The sequence below is a fragment of the Panicum virgatum genome, chromosome 5K (assembly GCF_016808335.1).
Source record: "Panicum virgatum strain AP13 chromosome 5K, P.virgatum_v5, whole genome shotgun sequence".
Lineage (NCBI taxonomy): Eukaryota > Viridiplantae > Streptophyta > Magnoliopsida > Poales > Poaceae > Panicum > Panicum virgatum.
In genome coordinates, this window is record NC_053140.1 from 46816330 (window position 1) to 46836776 (window position 20447).

The 20447-nt window shown below is 43.9% G+C and overlaps 2 protein-coding genes and 1 long non-coding RNA gene across 3 annotated transcripts; 2 read left to right on the top strand and 1 right to left on the bottom strand.

The window, feature by feature from the left end:
- Window positions 1–3081: 3081 nt before the first annotated feature.
- Window positions 3082–6530, bottom strand: LOC120710720. Its single transcript, XR_005689996.1, has 3 exons — window positions 6365–6530; window positions 6063–6290; window positions 3082–3940 (listed from the first exon to the last, which is right to left on the bottom strand). It is a non-coding gene; the product is annotated as an uncharacterized LOC120710720 (long non-coding RNA).
- Window positions 6531–13640: 7110 nt separating this feature from the next.
- LOC120710721 (transcription factor MYB4-like) lies at window positions 13641–15393 on the top strand. The gene is made up of 3 exons (XM_039996315.1): window positions 13641–13984; window positions 14293–14422; window positions 14585–15393. Exons 1-3 carry the CDS (start codon window positions 13849–13851, stop codon window positions 15273–15275), a joined length of 957 nt encoding a protein of 318 aa, XP_039852249.1. The 5' UTR covers window positions 13641–13848; the 3' UTR covers window positions 15276–15393.
- A 2421-nt stretch (window positions 15394–17814) lies between these two features.
- LOC120710722 lies at window positions 17815–18692 on the top strand. The gene has a single exon (XM_039996316.1). It carries the CDS (start codon window positions 18143–18145, stop codon window positions 18473–18475), a length of 333 nt encoding a protein of 110 aa, XP_039852250.1. The 5' UTR covers window positions 17815–18142; the 3' UTR covers window positions 18476–18692.
- The last annotated feature ends 1755 nt before the right edge of the window (window positions 18693–20447 follow it).

A 20447-nucleotide genomic window follows, 5' to 3' on the forward strand; every position in this document is an offset into this window, starting at 1 on the left:
AATTCCATATTTTCCCTTCCCACACACTCACATTTTTTTTATAAAACAAGTTGTACCATGTTCTTTAGGTCCTAAGCGTTCTAGCAGCGATTAACGTCCAAACAGAACACATTCAGACATTAATCTAGGTGGTCAAGGAATGATTATAACAAATCAAGGGGTGGCTATCCAACCGTGTTTTCAGTAGGTAAAACACATGCAGTTTTGTAAAACATGCCAATAGGTTGTGTTTATAAAACTGGGACAAAATTTGCATCAAAGGATGAGATTGAACTTGCTGTTCTCAAAGCCTTTCGGGAAGTCCTGATCGAGGTACTGTCCTTTAGGTTCGGGGTCGCGGAACTAGTCCTTGTTCACTTGCTCGCAGTACTGCTCGTCGACGGGTTCTCCCTTATTCACACCGTGATCTACGATGCACACAAGCAAGCACACAATCAAGAAAATGAAATAAAGGTTTTATCATTGAGCTCGAATCGGGAACAATTAAGATATGAAGATAAAAGTGATATTTTTTGGCGGTTTTCTAATGATACGGCCGAAATTATATTGGGAATGGCGTGGTCGAGTCTCGGAATAAATGGAGGATTTTTGGTGCATGGAATGATAGGTTAAAGAGGGATTTTAGGGGCTAAATAAGGATCCGGGGCTTATTCGTAAATACTTTTGAGGTGGCAGGGGCTTGATTATAATATTTAGAAACATCTAGGTCACTCTTGGAAAGGGCAATGTTCTACTCATAAATAGTTTTGTGTAGTGGAGGGACCAACTCTTGAAAAAAAACAGGGAAGGGCTTCTTTGGGAAAGGGCTAAAGAGAGGTGGGAGGGTTCTTTAAAGAAAAGGAGAAAGGACAGGGGGCTTTGGGCAAAGTTGCCCCTCATCTTCTTCCTCTTGACACACAGGAGGGCTCAGGTGAGGGGGGCGGCCAAAGGCCGGCGGCCCTCGGGGCGCGATGGAGGCCGGGAAGTGGGGGAAAATGGAGAGGAGGCCGAGGGGGTCCGATTCCCCTATTCACCTCGAGCGGAGGCGGTCTGTGAAGGGCTGTCCACGGCGGCGGGCGGAGGTGGGCGATAGTGGCTATGGCGGCAGCGCTGCGAGGCTGGGGAGAGGGTGCGCGGTGGGGAGGGCGGTTGCGGTGGCCGAGGGCTGCGCGGAGGCCCTATTTATAGGCCGGGAGAGGTGGTAGAGAGGGGGGCAGTGGCTGAGCTCGGCGGCCATTAATGGTGCTTGGAGCCGGCGAGGTGTCCCGGAGCGGCAGCGCGATTCTCGGCGGCGGTGCAGACGACGGGACGGCTCGGGCAGAGACCGAGCGGCGCGCCGGGCATCCCGGCCACGTGGTGCGCGTGGGCGCATGCGCGTGCAGCGCGTGGGGGAGGTGCTGTGCTCTGCTCTATGCTTGTCCGTGCGTGGGAAAGGAGAGAGGAAGAGAGAAGGAAGAAAGGAGAAGGGAAAAAGAAAAGGAGAAAAAGAAAAAGAGAGAAGGGAAAAAAAGGAAAAGAAGAAAAAGAAAAGGAGACGCCGGCGGGATTCGCGGCGACGGTCGTTAGCCGGGCGTGGCGTCGAAGAGAAGCGACACGCACGAGAAACGAGGGAAACTGGAAAAAAAGATGGTGGCTGATGCAGGTGCCGGGACGGCGGATCGACGGGGGATTTTGGGAGATTAGGAGTTCGGACGGGAAACGGTTCGAGCTCAGCGACGAAAAAGTTTTGAAAATTATTTTTAGCGCGTAATTTAATTCGGTTAATTTTTTTAGGATGTTACAATGGTGGGCCCGGTTTCACGGCGAGCAGCAAGATACCGTTGATTGAGTCGGAGACACGGATGGGCACACAGATAAGGAGACAGGGAAGCCGCAGCCGAGAGTACAGAGGCCCCTTCAAAGGAGGGCGATCAACTGATTGATCATCTGGTCTAATTATCTGTCGCCTTGCTAACGTGTTAAGTATTCTATCTCTATTATCTAGAGTCAATTAGGTAGAGAGAGACAATCTTTAGATGGTTCTAAGCAGTTTAGTTTTCTAGAATTTTATCAGGAATTTAATATTAGCAACCCTATTAATCGGTGATCATGTCCATGCATGTTCATATGTACTATGTAGATAGATAACGGCAGTTAGTACGCTAACCTTAGTTTCCAAATCAGTTAGGTCGTTGTTCGCTCAGCAATCTACAGAGACAAGCAATATGAACACAACTGAACACGAGAATATGGTATGAGCCCAAACAGAGGCAGCGCTGCGGTTTGAAACCGTAAACAAATTAAACAGAGAGAAATATATGCTCGCTAAAGCAATCTGAATTAGCATATTTCTTGACATGATTTATTGCCTTAGTTATTGCTGCCTGTTTCAAGATCAAGGTGTGTGTGTGTGTGTTAAACATGTCCAACTTGTTCTATTTTCTCCGCAGAGATACAAATGCGGACTTGCTTGTATATAGGCTAGCTAGGACTTGTTTTGCGTGTGTTCTTGTCACTGGCCAGTGGCCACGGCCACTGGCGACTTGATTTTGCAACAAGCATTGATTTGGAATTGGAAACTATTATCTTCAGAAGATCACGTCGTCCCAAACAGTTGAAGTGTCACGTCACTTTAAAGTAGCAGAAAGAAATAACCCTTACTTATTGTCCACCAATATAATCTATTATTTTAATACAATAGTATTAAAAGAAGTCACCACGTTCGCCGAGAAGATCTAGAAATTCCCACATTAATCTAAAAAAGAAAAGAATTTATACTGTTGGATTTTATGAAGATCTAACGGTCTAGATTTACTCAAATAATCCTCCAATATATTGATTATATATATATAGCAATAGTATAGAAGTACAACTCTAATAGATATATATGGAAATAGCTAATAGAATCGTGAAAGGACAAAGATTAATTATTTTGGGCTGGCTAAATTACGGCCTGCTGTAATTTAGCCCTGCAGTACGGCCGCTTCACTTTTGGAAAGGAGACAAACACATCATGCTCAGATTTCGTTTTTTGGTAAAACTCTGCGCTTTCTGACAGAATACTGTATGATGCGCACAACAAAAAACACAGAATAAATATACAGACCTCATTTTACTCTCCGATAAACAATTCTTTGAAAAAACACTAAGCAAATTAGATCATATACAAACACATTTTAACCCATCTAATAAATATACAGACCTCATTTTTACTCTCTGATAAGCAATTCTTTGAAAAACACTAAGCAAATTAGATAATATACAAACGCATTTTAACCCATCTAAATTGCCGACACTGTTGTACTGATCAAATTAAAAGATTAGAGCTATTACAACGGCTACCAAGCTAGTCTCATGAATCAAAATCGAGGTTACATTGAGCTACAACTAAACTACTGTCGATTACAATCTGATGAACTGAGGGCCACCAAACACCACGCTCAAGAGCATGTTATGGTGCTGATTCAATGAGGAAACTTGCGGGCAGAAAAAAGGCACATCAGGTTTCACCAAACACCAAGCTCAAGAGCATGTTATAGTGCTGATTCCATGAGAAAACTTGCAGGCAGAAAAAAAGTACATCAGGTTTCAGGTCCAAACATTATTTTGTATGGCTGAAAGGAATAGCAAGTGCAGTTAGTATTAGGACTAAAATATCAGGAATGCTGAATACCTCCGGTAACAAACATTATTTGTTCTATATAACCTAATTCATGCTCTTATTTTTGCTAATACACAAACACATTATTTTCTAAATTTCTGGTCATAATATTACCTAATTCAGAACCATATTATTGCCTAAAACAATTACATAATTTGCCTTACTAGAACAACATTATTATCAATGAAGTACATATTTATTGCAAGAAATGTACTTAGCTTGCTCCCACTGCATATGCACTTGTTTACTTGAGTTGGTTCATATGCACATCATATCTTCTTCATGCATTGTACTTGACTCACCTGCAGAATACTTGGGGACCTACAATATAAAAACCAAAAAATAGAGAAATTAGAGAAGAAAGAATGTTGTAAAAGTTGCCCAACAATTTACATTGTATTTCCTTGACCATTGATTTGCCTGTTGAACAGTACATCATTGTTAGATGATTCATATTTAGTTGATTTTGTTGCATGCAAAAAAAGCTCTCATGTAGCTGCTGCTGTCTAATCAGATTTGTGACTTGTTGAATGATTGCGCAGGGGATATAAAAGATTAAAAATGGATTTAATCGAGCTCCCACCAGAATTTGGTTATGATTTCCTAGATGAATAAGATGCAAATCCACCCTATTTACACTCAGAAATAGTTGGAGATGGAGCAATACATGATATTGAGCATGTTTCAAATCAAGAGACAACTGCAGTTTTTGATGATGTAGTTTCTGGTGGCAACAATTTAGCTAATATCAGTAAATAATCTAGTTGAAAGCACCCTAGGATATGCAGGCAAAATGATGATAACACACAAGGTTTAGCAATTGTAGAAGAGATTTGGTCAATAACTCTACTGCCGTACACTGGGCAAAACACCTAAGCTGCTTGCATGTAACTTAAAAAATGCTAAGGCATGAAACATAAACTGCTTTAGCTAGTTTAGCATAAGCTCCTATCTAAAACCACAAAAGTGCTTAGCTGGTAAGATTAATTTGCATAATGATTTAGCATAAGTTGTATACATGAAAATCCAAATAACTAGTAGAAATACCTGAAAAATGCTATAATCAGAATGCAAAAAAATGCTAAAGTAAAATGAATAAGTTGCTTGATGATTCAGTGATAGTTGCCAACAAAATGAATCTGAGAGGGTATATTGCCTACTGATTACTTATTATCTAACAAAATGAATCCTCTAACTATTGGTTCAGTTGCACCACTGATTTTATGTAAGCAAGCTCTAGCACCAAAACAACAAAGCACAAAATTAATAAGTAGAAATGGTAGAGCTCCACATAGTCGCGCGAGCTCCATCGTCGGAGCTCGCCGCTCCTCATGGTGCGGAGGCGCTAGATCCAGTGAGGAAGGTGGGGGCTTAAGGGCGTGGAGACCTTGACAACATTGTTGAGCTTGCTGGCAAGCCTGGAAAGGATCTCAATGCCTAACTCCAAGTGCAGCTAGGCGAGCAGCTAGCAGCGCCTTTTTGAACATTGCTTGTCATTGTAACCAGGGTATGGTTATTTGAATAGCATTAACCAGGTTCTCAAGTGAATCACGAATGTGTTGTCTGCACTCTGCAGCTATAAATAATTATAAAAGATATACTATGTGGTTTACATAGGCAATACATATCTAAATGATTTTAAAAAAATTGCAGATGTTAAATCACTGCTAGAATCTAGCAGAAATAACCATTCAGCTAAACAATTTCACAGGTAAAAAAGCGAAACAAAAAGAACAATAGAGCATTCAGTTATCTAGCTCTTGCTTTGGCTATCATTCAGTTAAGCTACTCATTTCTTCGGGTGAAAAATTCATGCCTAAAAATCAACACACTAGCTCATAAGCTCCTGAACTTAATTATCTATCCTCTACTGTATTTAATGAAACAAGAATATATAATGGTACTATATCTAGAGGCCCCTTTTCTTTGCAGTCATCTAGGTACTACAGTTCAAAAAAGCTCTTCGCACTGTACTTGTAGTTCTGGACTTAAGAAAAATGATTTGAGAAGCTTCCATCATGTCGATTGACTGACCGAAGCCAAAAAAAATCTAGCAACTAGGTATGATGTTCTTTATACTGAATTTAGCAACTAGGTATGAATTCTCCCCACCCCCTACTGCCATTTGCAAAATACATGGGTCTCACTGCAGAATCATGCATACAAACATAGAAAAAAATGAGGTCATCCTAGAAACAGTATGTGTTCATTCATCAATAAATTTGCACCCCCTCCCTCACACCCCCAATTTCCCTGCGCATGACTTGAGACCTCCGTGAGTGAGATCTGCTCGTCCAAATTAAATTCGCATGAATGAAGCATGCCAAATCAAGCTAACAGACAAAGCAATTAGGTTTCCTCACGGTGCATCCGAGAGAACAGTCGCACTAAAATAATGAATTGAAGATGTTGCATCTCAAGTTCTCAACTCAACTAGCCTTACCTGAGCGACAGCTACGGCGGGGCCGCAACCAGCAAGGGCACCGATGCCCGGGGAGGGAGTTGACCCGATCTGCTACGGGAAGGTGACGACGACGCCCGTAGGTCGGGAAGGAGGAGGGAGAAGTGCGCCGTAGCAGCAACTGAGGATCCAAGATCTGCAGCTTCCAGTGCCCTCTCCCAAGATCAACGGATCAAATCGCTGGATTCCGGAAGCGCATGCAAATGACTTCTGCCAAAACAAAAGGTGAAAACGAAATCAAAATTGGCGAGAAAAATGTCTGCATGCAAGGGGATTCATCTCACCTTGGTTTGGTTCTGCGATTCCCCTCCCCCGCTTCAATCCCACAGGTGCCTCCTTCGCCTCCCTCTCCAAACCCGCGTGGATCCAGAAAATCAGAAATGGCGTGGTGGATGCGAGACGAGAGAGAAACCGTAGAGAGAGAGAGAGTGGGGGCAGGAATGAACGAGAAGGCACATGCTCTGTCTTTCTGAAACATGGGACCAGTAGGTAGCACCCTCCGCCATTTAATGCAGCTGGAACGGTGGATGGAAAGCGGCCGCGTGAATAGACGAAAATACAGCCGTCCGTAACAGAGTCATTACCTAATTATTTTATGCTTTTAGCTGGACCTTTACATCATAGGGTCCATGAGTGCTCGGTTGTTTTGTGTAAAATGAGTCTGCGCTGCTCACGTTTGATATAATCTCCACTCTTCGCAACAAAAAAGAGTCAACGAGTGTGAGTAGTAGGCCTAGCGAATTAAAAGAGGTCTGAACTTCTTATGACATGGGCCATCAAGCTATCGTTTCCTCACGGTTTGATTTCTCCTGCTGCCTGCCGCGCGGCTTTTTGCCGTGAACATCTCCATCACATGCACGTGCCAATGTCCACCTTGATTTCGATGAGTGTGAGCTCAATACAATGACGGTGAAATCGCTTTTTTTGGGCGGGTAAGGAGAAGATCAACCGTACAGGCTGCACGATTATTTGAGCGCGGGGTCAAATCAATATGGCAATGAGGCCGGGAACCGATTTGTATGTGGTGAAACTCATTCGAGGAGGATCATAATTTAGGTATGGAGCGGCTCGATATTACACGGATATAATAACTATTCAAAAGGAGAAAGAAAAAAATCAATCCGTGAACTAGAAAATTGATTATTAGGGTAGCCACGCAGTACTTAAGACAAAGTGCGACATCTAAACTCCTACGCATTTGTTTCCTTTGCACATCTATGCAACAGTGAGTGTTAAATCACAGACAATGTTGGTGTGACTATGAGCATGGAGATGAGAAAACTGTGTGCTTAGAGCAAGTATTATAATAGGTTGTAAGCAAGTAGGCAGAATGCTGAGGTAGAGGAGAGGAGAGAGAGGAAGTGGGCAGCTTGCGGCCGGCTTCGACACAAAAACCAAGAAACCTTATGAAAGAAACAAGTGAGCCATATATTAATGGTGAAATGCTAACTACTATACGAATGGACTGAGAGGTAGACTCTAAGGATCCTCACATTCAACTGCCAACTGTATTATTAACCTTACTCTTACGATGGTGATGATGGTGCATGGGAAAAAAACAGAAAAGACTGTTCTTATCTCTGGTGAAGATGCAGTTAATTAAGGAGAGATTCACGTAATTTAGAGAGGAAAGAGATTCTCGAAAACCATAGAAGGATACATACATTAGTTTAGTCAGGTAAAAATGTTGATGTTCAAGGTAGATGTGCTGGCATGCTGATTAGCCGTGCTGGTGCAAACTAAAGGGAGTCCAAAGCATACGAGTGAGAATATACTCTACTCCCTCTGTTTCAAATTGTAAGCTATTCTAATTTTTTGAATATTCTAAATATTTCAAGTTTGACCAAATTTATACAATAAAGTACTAACATTTATGATACCAAGTAAGTATCATTAGATTCTTCTTAAACATACTTTTACAGTATATCTATTTGGTGTTAGAAATCTTTGTGATGTGCAAACCAAAGGGGTCCAAAGCATGCAAGTAAGGATAAATTCTACTCTACAAGATATTTTATCAAAATAAACAACAGAGAGGCCTTCTTTTGTTCGAATTTAAATGGGTCATGGCTTCCAAGAAGGGAACAATAAAATGTATGGCAAACAAAGCAGTATTGCCTACATATTGGAGCTACTACGGGCATATTTGGATTCAAAGACCAATTTTTATTTACATAAAATTTTAGTTGTAGATAATCTAAATAGGAGGGGTAAACGTGGGGAAAATTAGTCAACCTTCTAACTAAAGTTTAGTCTATCGGTAGTTCTTTAAAACTAGCTAATGAGGATTAAATTCTGGTGTCTGATTGTAAAATACCAAAATATCCTCCTCTAAACGTTGTCGCATGGGACAAGGGTATAAGTGATTTTACTCAGTAATACATCTAAAATTTAGCCCATATATCCAAACATAATAGTGCTAATTTTAGTCAGTTAAAGTTTAGACGTCTAAACTTTAGCCATGACTAAACTTTAGTTTTAGTCCGTTCAAACATGTCATTTTTCAAATAATCTATAAATTATAAATAAAATTAAAAGATTGCCCGGCACAAGAAGACTGCGTACCTAAACATAAGAAAACAACAACAGATGAAAAAAATAAACAAAATATTTTTTGACTTGAGGTCCCAACCTATGTTTTAATATAACCTTTTATTTAATGCATGCCATTTTAGCTTGCTCTTACAGGGAGTCAAAGTAGAGTTCTAAATAGCCGGCTATAGCTTCCGCTAAAGACGGCTATAGCCTCTAGGAAGGACAACCGCTATGGCATTTAGCCTGCTAAAGCCGGCTATAGCCCGCTAAATGCCGGCTATAGCCTGCTAAACGCCGTAACGGTGACCTTGCCGCTAAATACCTTAGCCGGCGATTTAAAACCATGAGTCAAACCTAGATCTATTGGATGATACTAAGACGCTCTAACAACTAGGCTAGAGATTTTTTTGCTAAATAATAATCAAGATATTCAAGGCACAAATAAAAATCCACTGTTTAAGTTACAAGTTGTACTCTTCAAAAACATCACTAACACATATATATTTTGGAAAAGACAAGCGTCTATTCAAGGTGACTCCTTACTCCAGTTAATCATCAAACCATCAAACATAGTTATTACGTGCTACAATAAAATAGTTAAAGTGACCCAATATAGAATTCAATCCTCAAATTTAGATATTAGAAATTAAAGTATTAAAAAATGTCAAAGTGATATGGAATAAAGCAACTTAAAAATCGAAGATTGATATGAACGGCTATACACACAAAGCCGCAGATAGTATTTAACTAGAGCAAATTAGAGGTAAAAAATACCAAGTTAAAGTAAAAAACAAAATAATTGTAGACAAAAAACAAATTAGCTACCCACAGTATTAGCGCGGGCCATCTTGCTAGTTCTTTCAACGGCAGTGTTAATCACAAGACAGACAGCAGCACATCCCGTACCATGAGATTTTGCCGCTCAAGTTAGGTGAGAGTATAATGCTCAAAGACCTAGTAAGACATATCGTGTACTAGTATGAAGTGTACTGCTAAAATCACGGTGCAACCGGTCCTCGTACAGTTCCATGCATTCATGTGCATTTACTGTGAATATAACCACTTGCGATTTGCGAGATGCAACTCGTTTCATCAACAGGCATTAAGTCGATCTTGTTGATTATATGCAAACTATCTTACTATTACTAATTGGAAGTCTCATGTGAAGCTACCTAGGATCATATGTGGACACTAAGAAAAATATAGAAATCCTAAAAATTCTCACAAAAATTAGAAACATCCTGCTGTCATCGGATTTGTTATCTTTTCTAATAAATTACTCACCTCTGCCATTATGAAAATAGACTAAAGTAACAACCTAATTAAATATATATCCAAATTACCCACCTCTGCCATTATAAAAAAAAATCTAAAGTAAACCTCTAATCTTCATGTAAATTACTCATCTATGTCATTATAAAATAACGCAAATAACCCCCCTAAATTTGCATATAAATTATCAATATATTATTATTAAAAGGCAAAGTAAGCCCTAAATCTGAGTCTAATTTATATAATTATAAAAAATATTAAAGTGCACCAATATAAAATTATAAATTACTATTTATATCATTATTAATATACTATTCATATTATTGTTTCTATAAAATACTACCGACAATATATGTCACTATATATTCATGTATGATGGAAGAGACAAGAATACCAATTTACAAACATATGGTTATATATATATATATATATATATATATATATGACGAGTTTTTTCTATACTCGCGTGTAGCTATTCTCATCATCAGTATACCACGGTGTGTATGTTCTCATTCTCATTTATTACTTTGAGTATGTTCATATACTTATTCTTACATACTTCAAAGGTATATACATAAAAAATTTCAAAAGCAGTCCTATTTTTTAAATATATATGATTATACCTTATTATTAGTATATAAAATAAGTATGTCCACATACTTTATGTATGGTTACATACCTAATGTATATACCATTACAGATGTTCAAGTATGATCACATACTCCATGTACATACTCTTCGTTGGATCAGATACATAATATATAATGAAATACACATGTGGGAATAGCTACAAACGAGTGTAGAATGGAATTTTCATATATATATATATATATATATATATATATATATATATATATATATATATATATATATATATATATATATATATATATATAGCACACATGCAAGTGTGATGAAAAATGAAATCTATTTCAACTAGATAATAATAAATATGTATTTTACAGTATGTGTTAGAATATTTAATAGATAAAAGAGGACTTGAGATAGATAATTATAATTATTAGCTATAAGTCTTATTTTTATACTAATTCTAATTAGCCCGTTCGGGAACACGGGTTGATAGGCTAGTTAATATAACCACTGTTGATTATATGTAACTCGTACCGCTTATTATTAATGAAACAAGTTACATGGATAATTTGCAAAAGGAAATATCAGATGTTTGAATTTGAGAAATGAATTCTTAAAGGTTAACGACATGAAAGACCCTATTTAGAAGACGGTTTGACCAGACCCTTGAGGATTAACTAATAAATTAATTCATTTCCCCTCAAATATAGGGATTATATTATTGTGTGTATTAATCCTCTTCTTTCAAACAAGGCAACAGAAATTAGCTAGAACAGATTGATCGTGAACTTGAATAAGTATTTACAGATGGACACCCTTGCAGCTAGTCTTAGGTCAGCAGTAATATTGTTTGTATATGCAAGGGGTCTGCATAATTGTTAAACATCTAAGGTGCTACCTACCAATTTGCTTGCGACATTAACATTACTATATCTACCACTTACATTTACGTATCTATAGTCCGATCATTGTACAGTGTAGACCCAAAAACTACTGACGATGAGTGATGACTGCATAGCTGTCTCGATGAACTGTTCCTTTTTTAGGTCTTTTACGGTGCACAATACGATCATATACTACCATCTGAGAAGGACTCGTATGTAAATATCGAACGGCTGAGATTTATCTATATCACTGAAACACTGAAAAGGAAGTGAAAGAGTTGCTGGTTCAGTATTGAAACTGAAACTGAAGTGCCGCTTCTCACAGTGGATATTGATCTCAAGAATGTCTACTCTTTTTTCCTTCCAGAGGACGCATAAGTATGTCACTAACTCTCTTGAAGTGCCATTCAAATAATGGCAGAGGATATTTAAAAATTGAGATAGAGAGAGACTGTTATTTTCTTGGTCTTATGTCTCTTATGAAATATTTTCCATCCCTGTTATGAAATTCTAAGCTAAATTTACTGTAACTAATTATGGACTGGGCAAGTACTCTCCTTCTGAAGAATCCATGCTAATCTTCACTAGATGCGCTAGAAAAATAGAGAAATCCAAGAAACTCGCGTAAAATGCAAAACATATAACCACAATTTTGTAGACTCAATCATTATTGTTACCAACAATAGCCATTAGATCTAATTTGCTTCAAAATTACCCACCCAGACTATTATGAAAATAGTTAACTTTGCAAAACTAAACACTCTTTGTAACTCTTATGCCCCCTTGAGAAAAATAGCCTAAATAAACCCCGAATCCGCATCTAAATTCTACCCACTTATATATGTTGTTGTAAAAATAACCTAAAGTAGTTTTGCAAAAAAAAAAGCAAAGTAACATCTAAACTATCCACCCGTGGGCTTGTATCAAGATTTGCACAACAAATTTCCACATTTGTCATTAATAACCCAAGCAAGAGCACAAGTTGATGAATCAGCGAAGAAAGCAAAAAACAATCATGACAACAATATAATGTGGTTATTACTTTGGGAGTTCAGTCTCGATTTCAGTAAGCTTGTCGCTTATTTCGCACCCTGCACATACATTCATCCGTGGCTAATAATGGCAGTTACGGTCGGAGAGAATTGTTTAATATAATGTCTGAACTAGCAATAACTCGGTTATATATATCTGTTAGCTCCAATTGATCTAAGAGCCAATGCAATTCAATGGCAACGTGTGAGTACACAGGTGGTTGCTTAAACGAGAGGGGAAGCTGAATTCTTTGACATTATCACATCAGACAGCGAGAAATAAGCTGTTGTTGGTACGGGGATCGCTATTCAAAACCAAGCCAGAAATGGGTCCGATCATCCGACCCTCATCGCCTAGATATATATCCAATGCATCCGGTTCCCGAGTCTTAAGAATGCACGCCCCGGTTGCTGCGCAGTACCCATCGAGTACGTTTGCGGAGTCTTAATAAGAATACAGAGGGTATACCTTCATTCGTTCGATCTTATCTGATCACACAAGCAACTTTGCTTGTGGACGTTGTTTGTCGCTGGATCCTTTGACCAAGCACACATATACATATATGTTAGTTTATGCATCTCTAGCTCAACCGTACGTGTTTTAATTTTGAATCCTCAGAAGCTTTCCTCCACAAGTTGGTTCAAAAATTCAGTCGATTGCTGAGTCCTGGTGTTCACTTCTTTCTCCCATGTAATAAGCTAGCAATGCTCATCACCTCCCAGTAAAACTTCAAAACTGTTGTATGATTCTGGCTACAGAGCCTATCAATTGAAAATCAGGTGGGGAACCTCCCCCCCCCCCCCCCCCCCCCCCCCCCGCGTTGCCCTTCAAAAAAAAACAGTCGATGTGAAACGGCCGATTAGGGGCCGGGGGGTAGCTCGAACTGTTGACACGCAGGGCCGCGTGCGTTCAATTTCTCCCCTGTTAAAAATTCAGGGTGATACATGTTCAGCGCCATATATATAGAATAATGTGGGGCCCGGGGTTATCTTGGCAATTGGCATTGATGACGATCCCGGCCAAGCCCTATACTACGTACGGCAAGCTTGGTAGTTGAACTCTTCCCGTCTGCTGTAGTTTTCTTTTGGCACGGAGTAGATGTCGACGCAGTTTATTAGTACATGCCTATGCTCGGTCAACTCCGATCCCTCGCTAGCTCATTCAGAGCGCTAGCTGCCCTGGTGCTGCCGCGCTCGCTCCTCGCGCGCGCGATATATATATATATATATATGTATAAAGCCCGGAAGAAGAGCTAGGCGCGCGACCGAACCCCCGCTGCCCGGCGCCATTGCTCGGAGCAATTTGCTCCCCTCCCTCGAGTCGACGTCCTCCTCCCCGGCCCACTGCATTCCGTCGCCTACCCCTCCCTATTGTTCTCTGTATATAGTTGCAGAGAGAATCCTCATCAGCCGTCACACACTCTCGATCAGCAGCCGAGGGAACGACAGATAGAGATGGGGCGGTCGCCGTGCTGCGACACGACGAAGGTGAAGCGGGGGCCGTGGTCGCAAGAGGAGGACGCCATCCTCCGGAGCTTCGTCCAGAGGTTCGGCAATGCCGGCAACTGGATCGCCCTGCCCCACAAAGCAGGTGACGACTGTGCCTGCATCAGAATCTAGCTTATTGCTTCATCAAGTTGTTTTCTTTTTTAATTTCCTCCCTCACCGAGCAGTACCATCCGTGAGGTTGGTTGCGCACAGTGGTCAAAGGCTTCCGATGGCCCACTTGATCTTTTTTGGCTGTGGTTTGGTGGAATAATTCTCTTCTCTGAAGTCTGAACTAGTGTGCCGTCTGCATAGCTAGGTTGACGTAGTTTAATTGACGCTAGCGTGTGCAAGTTCTATCTAATAATCAGTTAATGAATGATTCTTTTATGTATCGCCTCGCTCTTGCGTCAGGGCTGAAGCGATGCGGTAAGAGCTGCCGCCTGCGGTGGCTCAACTACCTCCGCCCGGAGCTCCGGCACGGCGGCTTCACCGACCAGGAAGACGACCTCATCCTCTCCCTCTACGGCGATATCGGGAGCAAGTACGTGTGTGTGCATATGTGTGTGTATACAGTGCACGTATGACCAACGAAAGCACGAAGCAGCTGCATATATGCATCGCTAACTTCATGCTTCATACGGATCGGAGTAGCACTGATGCTTAATTTGGATGGGCTTGGCCTCGCTCATCGGCCTGCACACAGGTGGTCGGTGATCGCGTCCAGGCTCCCCGGACGCACGGACAACGACGTCAAAAACTACTGGAACACCAAGCTCAAGAAGAGGTACCTGGTGGCGTCCACAAGAGAAGGAAGCAGGCCGCCATCGTCGCCGCTGCCGCCACCGCCGCCTGCCAGCGACAACGACGGCGCCACCGCCGCGGACAGCCAGCCCCAAGACGACGATCAACGCCCTGCGCCGACCCCTCCAGCCCTCGCCAACCTCGACGACGACGCATCAGACACTGGCGCCGCCGCCGTCGATGACGACGCGCTCCTCCTCCTCCTCAAGTCGGAGCAGCTGTACGCGGAGCTCGTGGGCCTCATCGAGCAGCAGTCGCCGTGGCTGACCACAACAACTACTGGACCGCTGCCACCGTCGTCGTCGTCAGCAGCGACGCCGTCGTCCTCGTCGGGAACAAGTCCGACGTCGACGGGTAGCAGTTCAGGGAGCTGCGCCGCCGTGTGGCCCACCGGCATGGACGTGCATGACACAACGCTGTTGTCCGAGTCCAGCAGCAGCAGCAGCAGCCTGTTCGACGCTTGCTACGGTTTTGTTAGCGATGACGCTGGGTTCGGAGCGGCCCTGCTGCCCGCGTCGTCGTACTCCTTCCAAGACCTCCTGGCCGCGTCTTACGACGAGTTTACCAGTAGGGTTGTGCTAGGCAGTGGTTAGACGATGCTGATGACGAGAAGAGACGTCGTCATGATGCGTGCAATCCCGTTGAGTGTGCATGTATTACAGTGCCTAATAAAAACAGCGCAGTTGATAGATGCTGGAAAAGTTATGCCTATATATGACACCTTCTCGATCGTGTTGATGCCGGAAGAACTTTATCGCACGCAACTTCGACAACTAGGAAGATTCACATGTACATGCATGTGGCCATAAGGTCTATCTACACCATTCTTGGCCATGGATATCTTAAATTCGAGCTTTGAGATGGGTGACGTCTGGGTGATAGGGAGTTTAGGGACCATGCCGGCGTGGGCACGAACGGAACGAGCAGGTCTTTACTCCATGTATATTTAAGTGTGTATATATATATATATATGAAAAATGCGATAAAAAGAAAAGATGGGCGCGCGCGGCGCAGAGCAGCCGGCGGAGCATCATGAAATGAAACACGCAAGAAACCAGCCGTGCCGCCGGTGCGTGCATTCCCAGTCCTGCGGGGAGATGTGGCGCTCCCCTTCATGCCGGCGGCCAGGCAGCTAAGGTGCTAAATCAACAGGGGAACTCATGTTCCCCGCCTCCCCGGCTCGTATCCGCGCAGCCGTTCGATCCGACTCCTACACCTCCTTCTCTCCTTCCCCAATAGAAAAAGGAAACCGCAAAACTAATCAGTCCAGTGAGTCCAGCGAGGGGAGGTCCATGACCTTTGGGGTTTCACTGTCATCGATACATGAATGGAGTGAGAGAGAAAAATATTTTATTAAATTATCTGGAGCTATGCTCCATAGACTATTGTTTTCGCCCTATATTTTAGATGTACCGTTAACATGCTGAGCAATAGTACTATGCATATTTTTACTTTTTGTGTGCAAAAATATGTGCATCGTTATATTTTTCTAGGTATTTTTAAATGAGTAGTATATATCTCATAATTTTGATAACTTTTATTCACACAAAAATATGTGCATCTAGTATTTGACATGGTTAGCATTCTTTGTGGGACAATTTTTAAATTTTATAGAACATAAATCCGGTGCAATTTTCTATGAATAAAAATACATGTGCGCCCTTATATGCAAAATTTTCCGGCACCTATAACTGGAACAGCCCCCTTGCATCAGGGTCCAGGCGGACCAGGCCTCCTCCACGCGGGGGAGCCTGGGCGTTATTGGGCCGTGAATGCTAGGTCTGGCCCACTAATAGCTCGAGCTCCTCTTAACCACGCCCAATAGAAGTTCAACATTACGGCCTCAGTCAGACGCGTGTGTACTAGTACTCTTACGTAGGAGTACGTCGCTAAGCGCCAGCGCGACCCCACATTTCTTCTCTCCAGCTGAGGCCTGAGGTGAGAGTGAGACCGTCAGGCTATCCACGCTCATTCCCCTCTATTTTCTTTCTTTAAAAAAATATTTTTATTTTAATCATCGAGATTCTCTTCTCTATACCCAATTTCGCTGCACTCATTCATCCTCTAAATCTCTCCTCCATACCAACTACCCTATATTTATTCAATCATCTCTAACTACCAATTTTTTTCCACTCCTCTTTTCCTTTTCCTTTTTCTCTTCTTTCCTTTTTTTTCCTCCTCTCCTCATTTTCTCCGCCGGCTCTCTTCTCCTGCTCCTCCCCTGCTCTCTGCTCTCTCCCTGGTCCAGCCTCGGCGGCACGCATGGCGCCAGCCGCCTTGCGCAGGGTGTGCGCGGCGGAGGGCCGCGCGGAGGGCCGGGTGGGCCGGCAGCAGAGCTCGGCGCGGCGTCGGCGCCTGCTCTCTCTCTACGCCTCCCTCTTCCCCCGCTCCCTCCCTCCCCTGTTCTTCCGCCGGCCCCACAGCTCCTCCATGCCGCCATGGCGGGGCGCGCGGAGGGCCATGGCGAGCAGGGCCATGGTGGGGCACGCGGAGGGCCATGACGCGGGGTAACAACGGCCGGCCCCTATGGCGCTCGCGACCGGCACCCTCCCTGCTCCCTCTCTGCGCGGAGGCACGACGCGGGCCGGCCGCCGGCGCTCCTCCCCCTCCCTCGCCGGTGCTCCTCCCCCTCCCTCGCCGGCGCTCCGTCACCCATCGCTGGGGAAGGTCCTCCCCCTCCCTCCCCAGTGACTGGATCGGGGCGCCGCTGGCCTCCTGCCCCCTCCCTCCCTCTTTGCCCACCCTCGCCGGCGCCAGATCCGGAGCGGTGCGCGGCCGGCCCCTCCTCCTTTCCTTCCATGGCGAGCGGCCGGATCCGGAGCGGAGCAGTGGCCGGCGAGCACGCAGAGGCCTGCTTCTGCTCCCCCCTAGTTGTGGCCTCACGACGGCTTCAGCAGGCGGCGCGTCACCGTGGGGGCGTCGGTGGAAGCTCCTCGCGGCGGCGGCACCCAGCCTGTCCTCCTCCGGCTGCGTCCGCCTCCTCATCCTTGACCGGCGCGGAGGCCGGTGGTGCTCGAGCACTGCAGGGGCTCGCCGCGGCGGCGGAGTAGCAGGGTACGGCGATGCGGCTGGCGGAGGAGAGAGGAAGAGAGGTGGGGGCATCGGAGCCAGGACGCCAGGTGGGGTGGGTCCCGCTGATAGGGAAGCTCCTCTATTCCTCTACGAATGGAGGAATCCATCCGGTCCTGGATGATTGAGTACTTTTTACAGGAGACTGCTGCAGGAGTGTTTTCTGTATAGGCGTCCTCCAGGATCTTTTACCGAAACCCAGTGCGAACAGCCTACCGTCAGAGCCTTGGACCTCAAGTTGCCGGCGGCGACATACACGAATCCGTAGCCGCCACGGAACCGTACGTACTGTGCCCGCGCCGGATCACTACACAACTCCCGACCCGGCCTACAAATACCTCCATACACAACCCCTTTGCCACCAAACAGGCAAACCAAGCAACGTGCAGCTATGCGTCGCGAGGGCCGCCAGCACGGGTGGGTGTTCGCCGTCGACCGCGGCCTGGTCGATGACCCCGAGGGCAAGAAGCGCCGCACGCGCGCGGGGCAGGTCGTCGAGGGCACGGCGAACGGCGGCGGGTTCGTCAGGGCGCCGCGCAAGCCCACCAACCACTCCAAGCCCGGCGTCGGCCGCGCGTACAGGGGCCTGGTCGGCAAGGGGGAGGCCGGGTCCGGCAGCAGGGGCAGGCGCAGGTTCGAGCACGACGAGGTCAAGATGTACCACCTCGAGGTCCAGGGCGCCGAGGACGCCGCCGGCGATGCGTACGACCTGCTGGACGCGTGAGCGTGAACGCGGCTGCGGCATTTCCTGGAAGCAGAGGATGTTAGGCGGGGACTGAGGCGGCTTTGTGATTTTATTGTTTCGTTTGTGTGGCCGGACTTTATCATCAGGAGACGACTATATGCATGCATGGGTTATTTGTACTGCACTACTACTATATGTACAAAATGTTTCAGACCTCGTTGTTACTAAGAGTTAAGATTTCTAGCGATCTACTCAAGCTCCCAGCCTTCTTCAAATCTCTGGTAGTACAAAAGCGGTATAAGGTGATGATCACCCATGATACTTATCCAGTACATTGACAGCAGATAACAGCACTAACACCTGGCTAGAAAATTTGCAAGGCCGGCAGGTTCTGTTCTCACCTTTGCAAGACAATGATAGACTAATAGATATAGAGAAGTATACACGAGAACCTCAGGGAACAGTTCATCCTTTGGAGTTGGTCGCCAATCTGTACGGAACGTTTATTTTACTTGTGTTATGCTAGACGTACGCTACGTATATGGCTGGAGAGAGAGACGGTAAGGGTGGGTACCAGAGCCGTGGCTACTGCTCTATAGCTTCAGCCTCCCGTCGACCTTGCTTTGTGAAGTACTGCGTCAAGAAATCCCGGTAGCTTGTCGGTCCGTACCGCGCTCTCTCGCCGTTCTTCACCAGCTCCGGCGCCGGAGGACCGAGCACCTGGTCCTGGACTGTTAGGGGTAGTGGAACAACGCCACCGAGATCGCTCTCTGGTCTGGTCAGGTACGGTGTATCACGCGGCCCTGTGCTCGACGCTTCTGAACAATCCATTGCTCACGCAAGCACCAATGATCACATCATCATCAGTGGAGTCGCTCTGATTTTCGGAGCAGCCAAGCATCTGTTGTGATTGCAGAGCCAATTAATTACTCCCTCCGTTAGACAGTCAGTAGTTATAGGATTTAAATTTTATCCTAAAAAACTGTTGTTGCAGAGATCACCATTTCATGTGGGACCCACTCCTGATGTAGGGTTGCCACGTGTGGCACTCATAAGTCCACAAGTTTTATAATATTACTTGTGCATTGTAATGATTATAAAATGGGCGTGGCTAACGTAAGGCCGGCCGTAACGCCGCCCTTAATTAGGGAAGACAATAAAATAAAATATTACAACTTTCCATATTTGGAAAACGCTCCAATTAGGAAAAAAAAGGCTAGCATCATGAGCATTTTTGTACTATAATCAGATTCACCACAACCCCTTCCCTAATCTGCTCTCTCTTACATTTCTACTTCACTAATACTACCAATTCAACTCAAGGGTTACATGAAGCAATTTTTTTGTGACCTCATAAGCAAAGTTATGAAGAACTCTAAGCAAATTAAAACATGTGCAAAAAGCATTTTTCACCCATCTAAACATCCATACAAAACATCTTCAGGCCTCATTCTCTAGCACGAAAAAAACATGGACTGGCGCCAATCATCAGATTTGTGTGAGCCTGCTATGGCACCAAAACAAGGAATTGAATCAGTATTAATATTGACTTTTTTCTTCAGAAATTGATTAGTACACCAAAAATAGCAAAACTCAGCGACATAAAAGATTGCTGGAACCAGAATATAAAAGTGTTGAACCATAGTGGATAAATTGCTATTGATGGAGCATAAGTTGCCTAATTTAGTAGCATATTTTTGCCTAATCAACATTTTAATGAACTGCTATTTTTCCTGTTACTAGATCTAAATAAAATGAGTTCAGTATCCTATTGCAAATACATATTAAACGAACTATTGTTGCTCCTATTACTAGCGGCATGCAGAATCCGGATGTAACCTTCTGCGAAAAAAATACTTATTGTAACACATATTATTGCCTATCTGAAACAATATTATTGCCTAATTCCTATATATATTATTGCCTAATAAAAAAACTAGTGATGCTTGTATCATAAAAAAAAGTAGGATCTAGCATAAATACTGCCACAACAAGACAAAAAGAAGTCTAT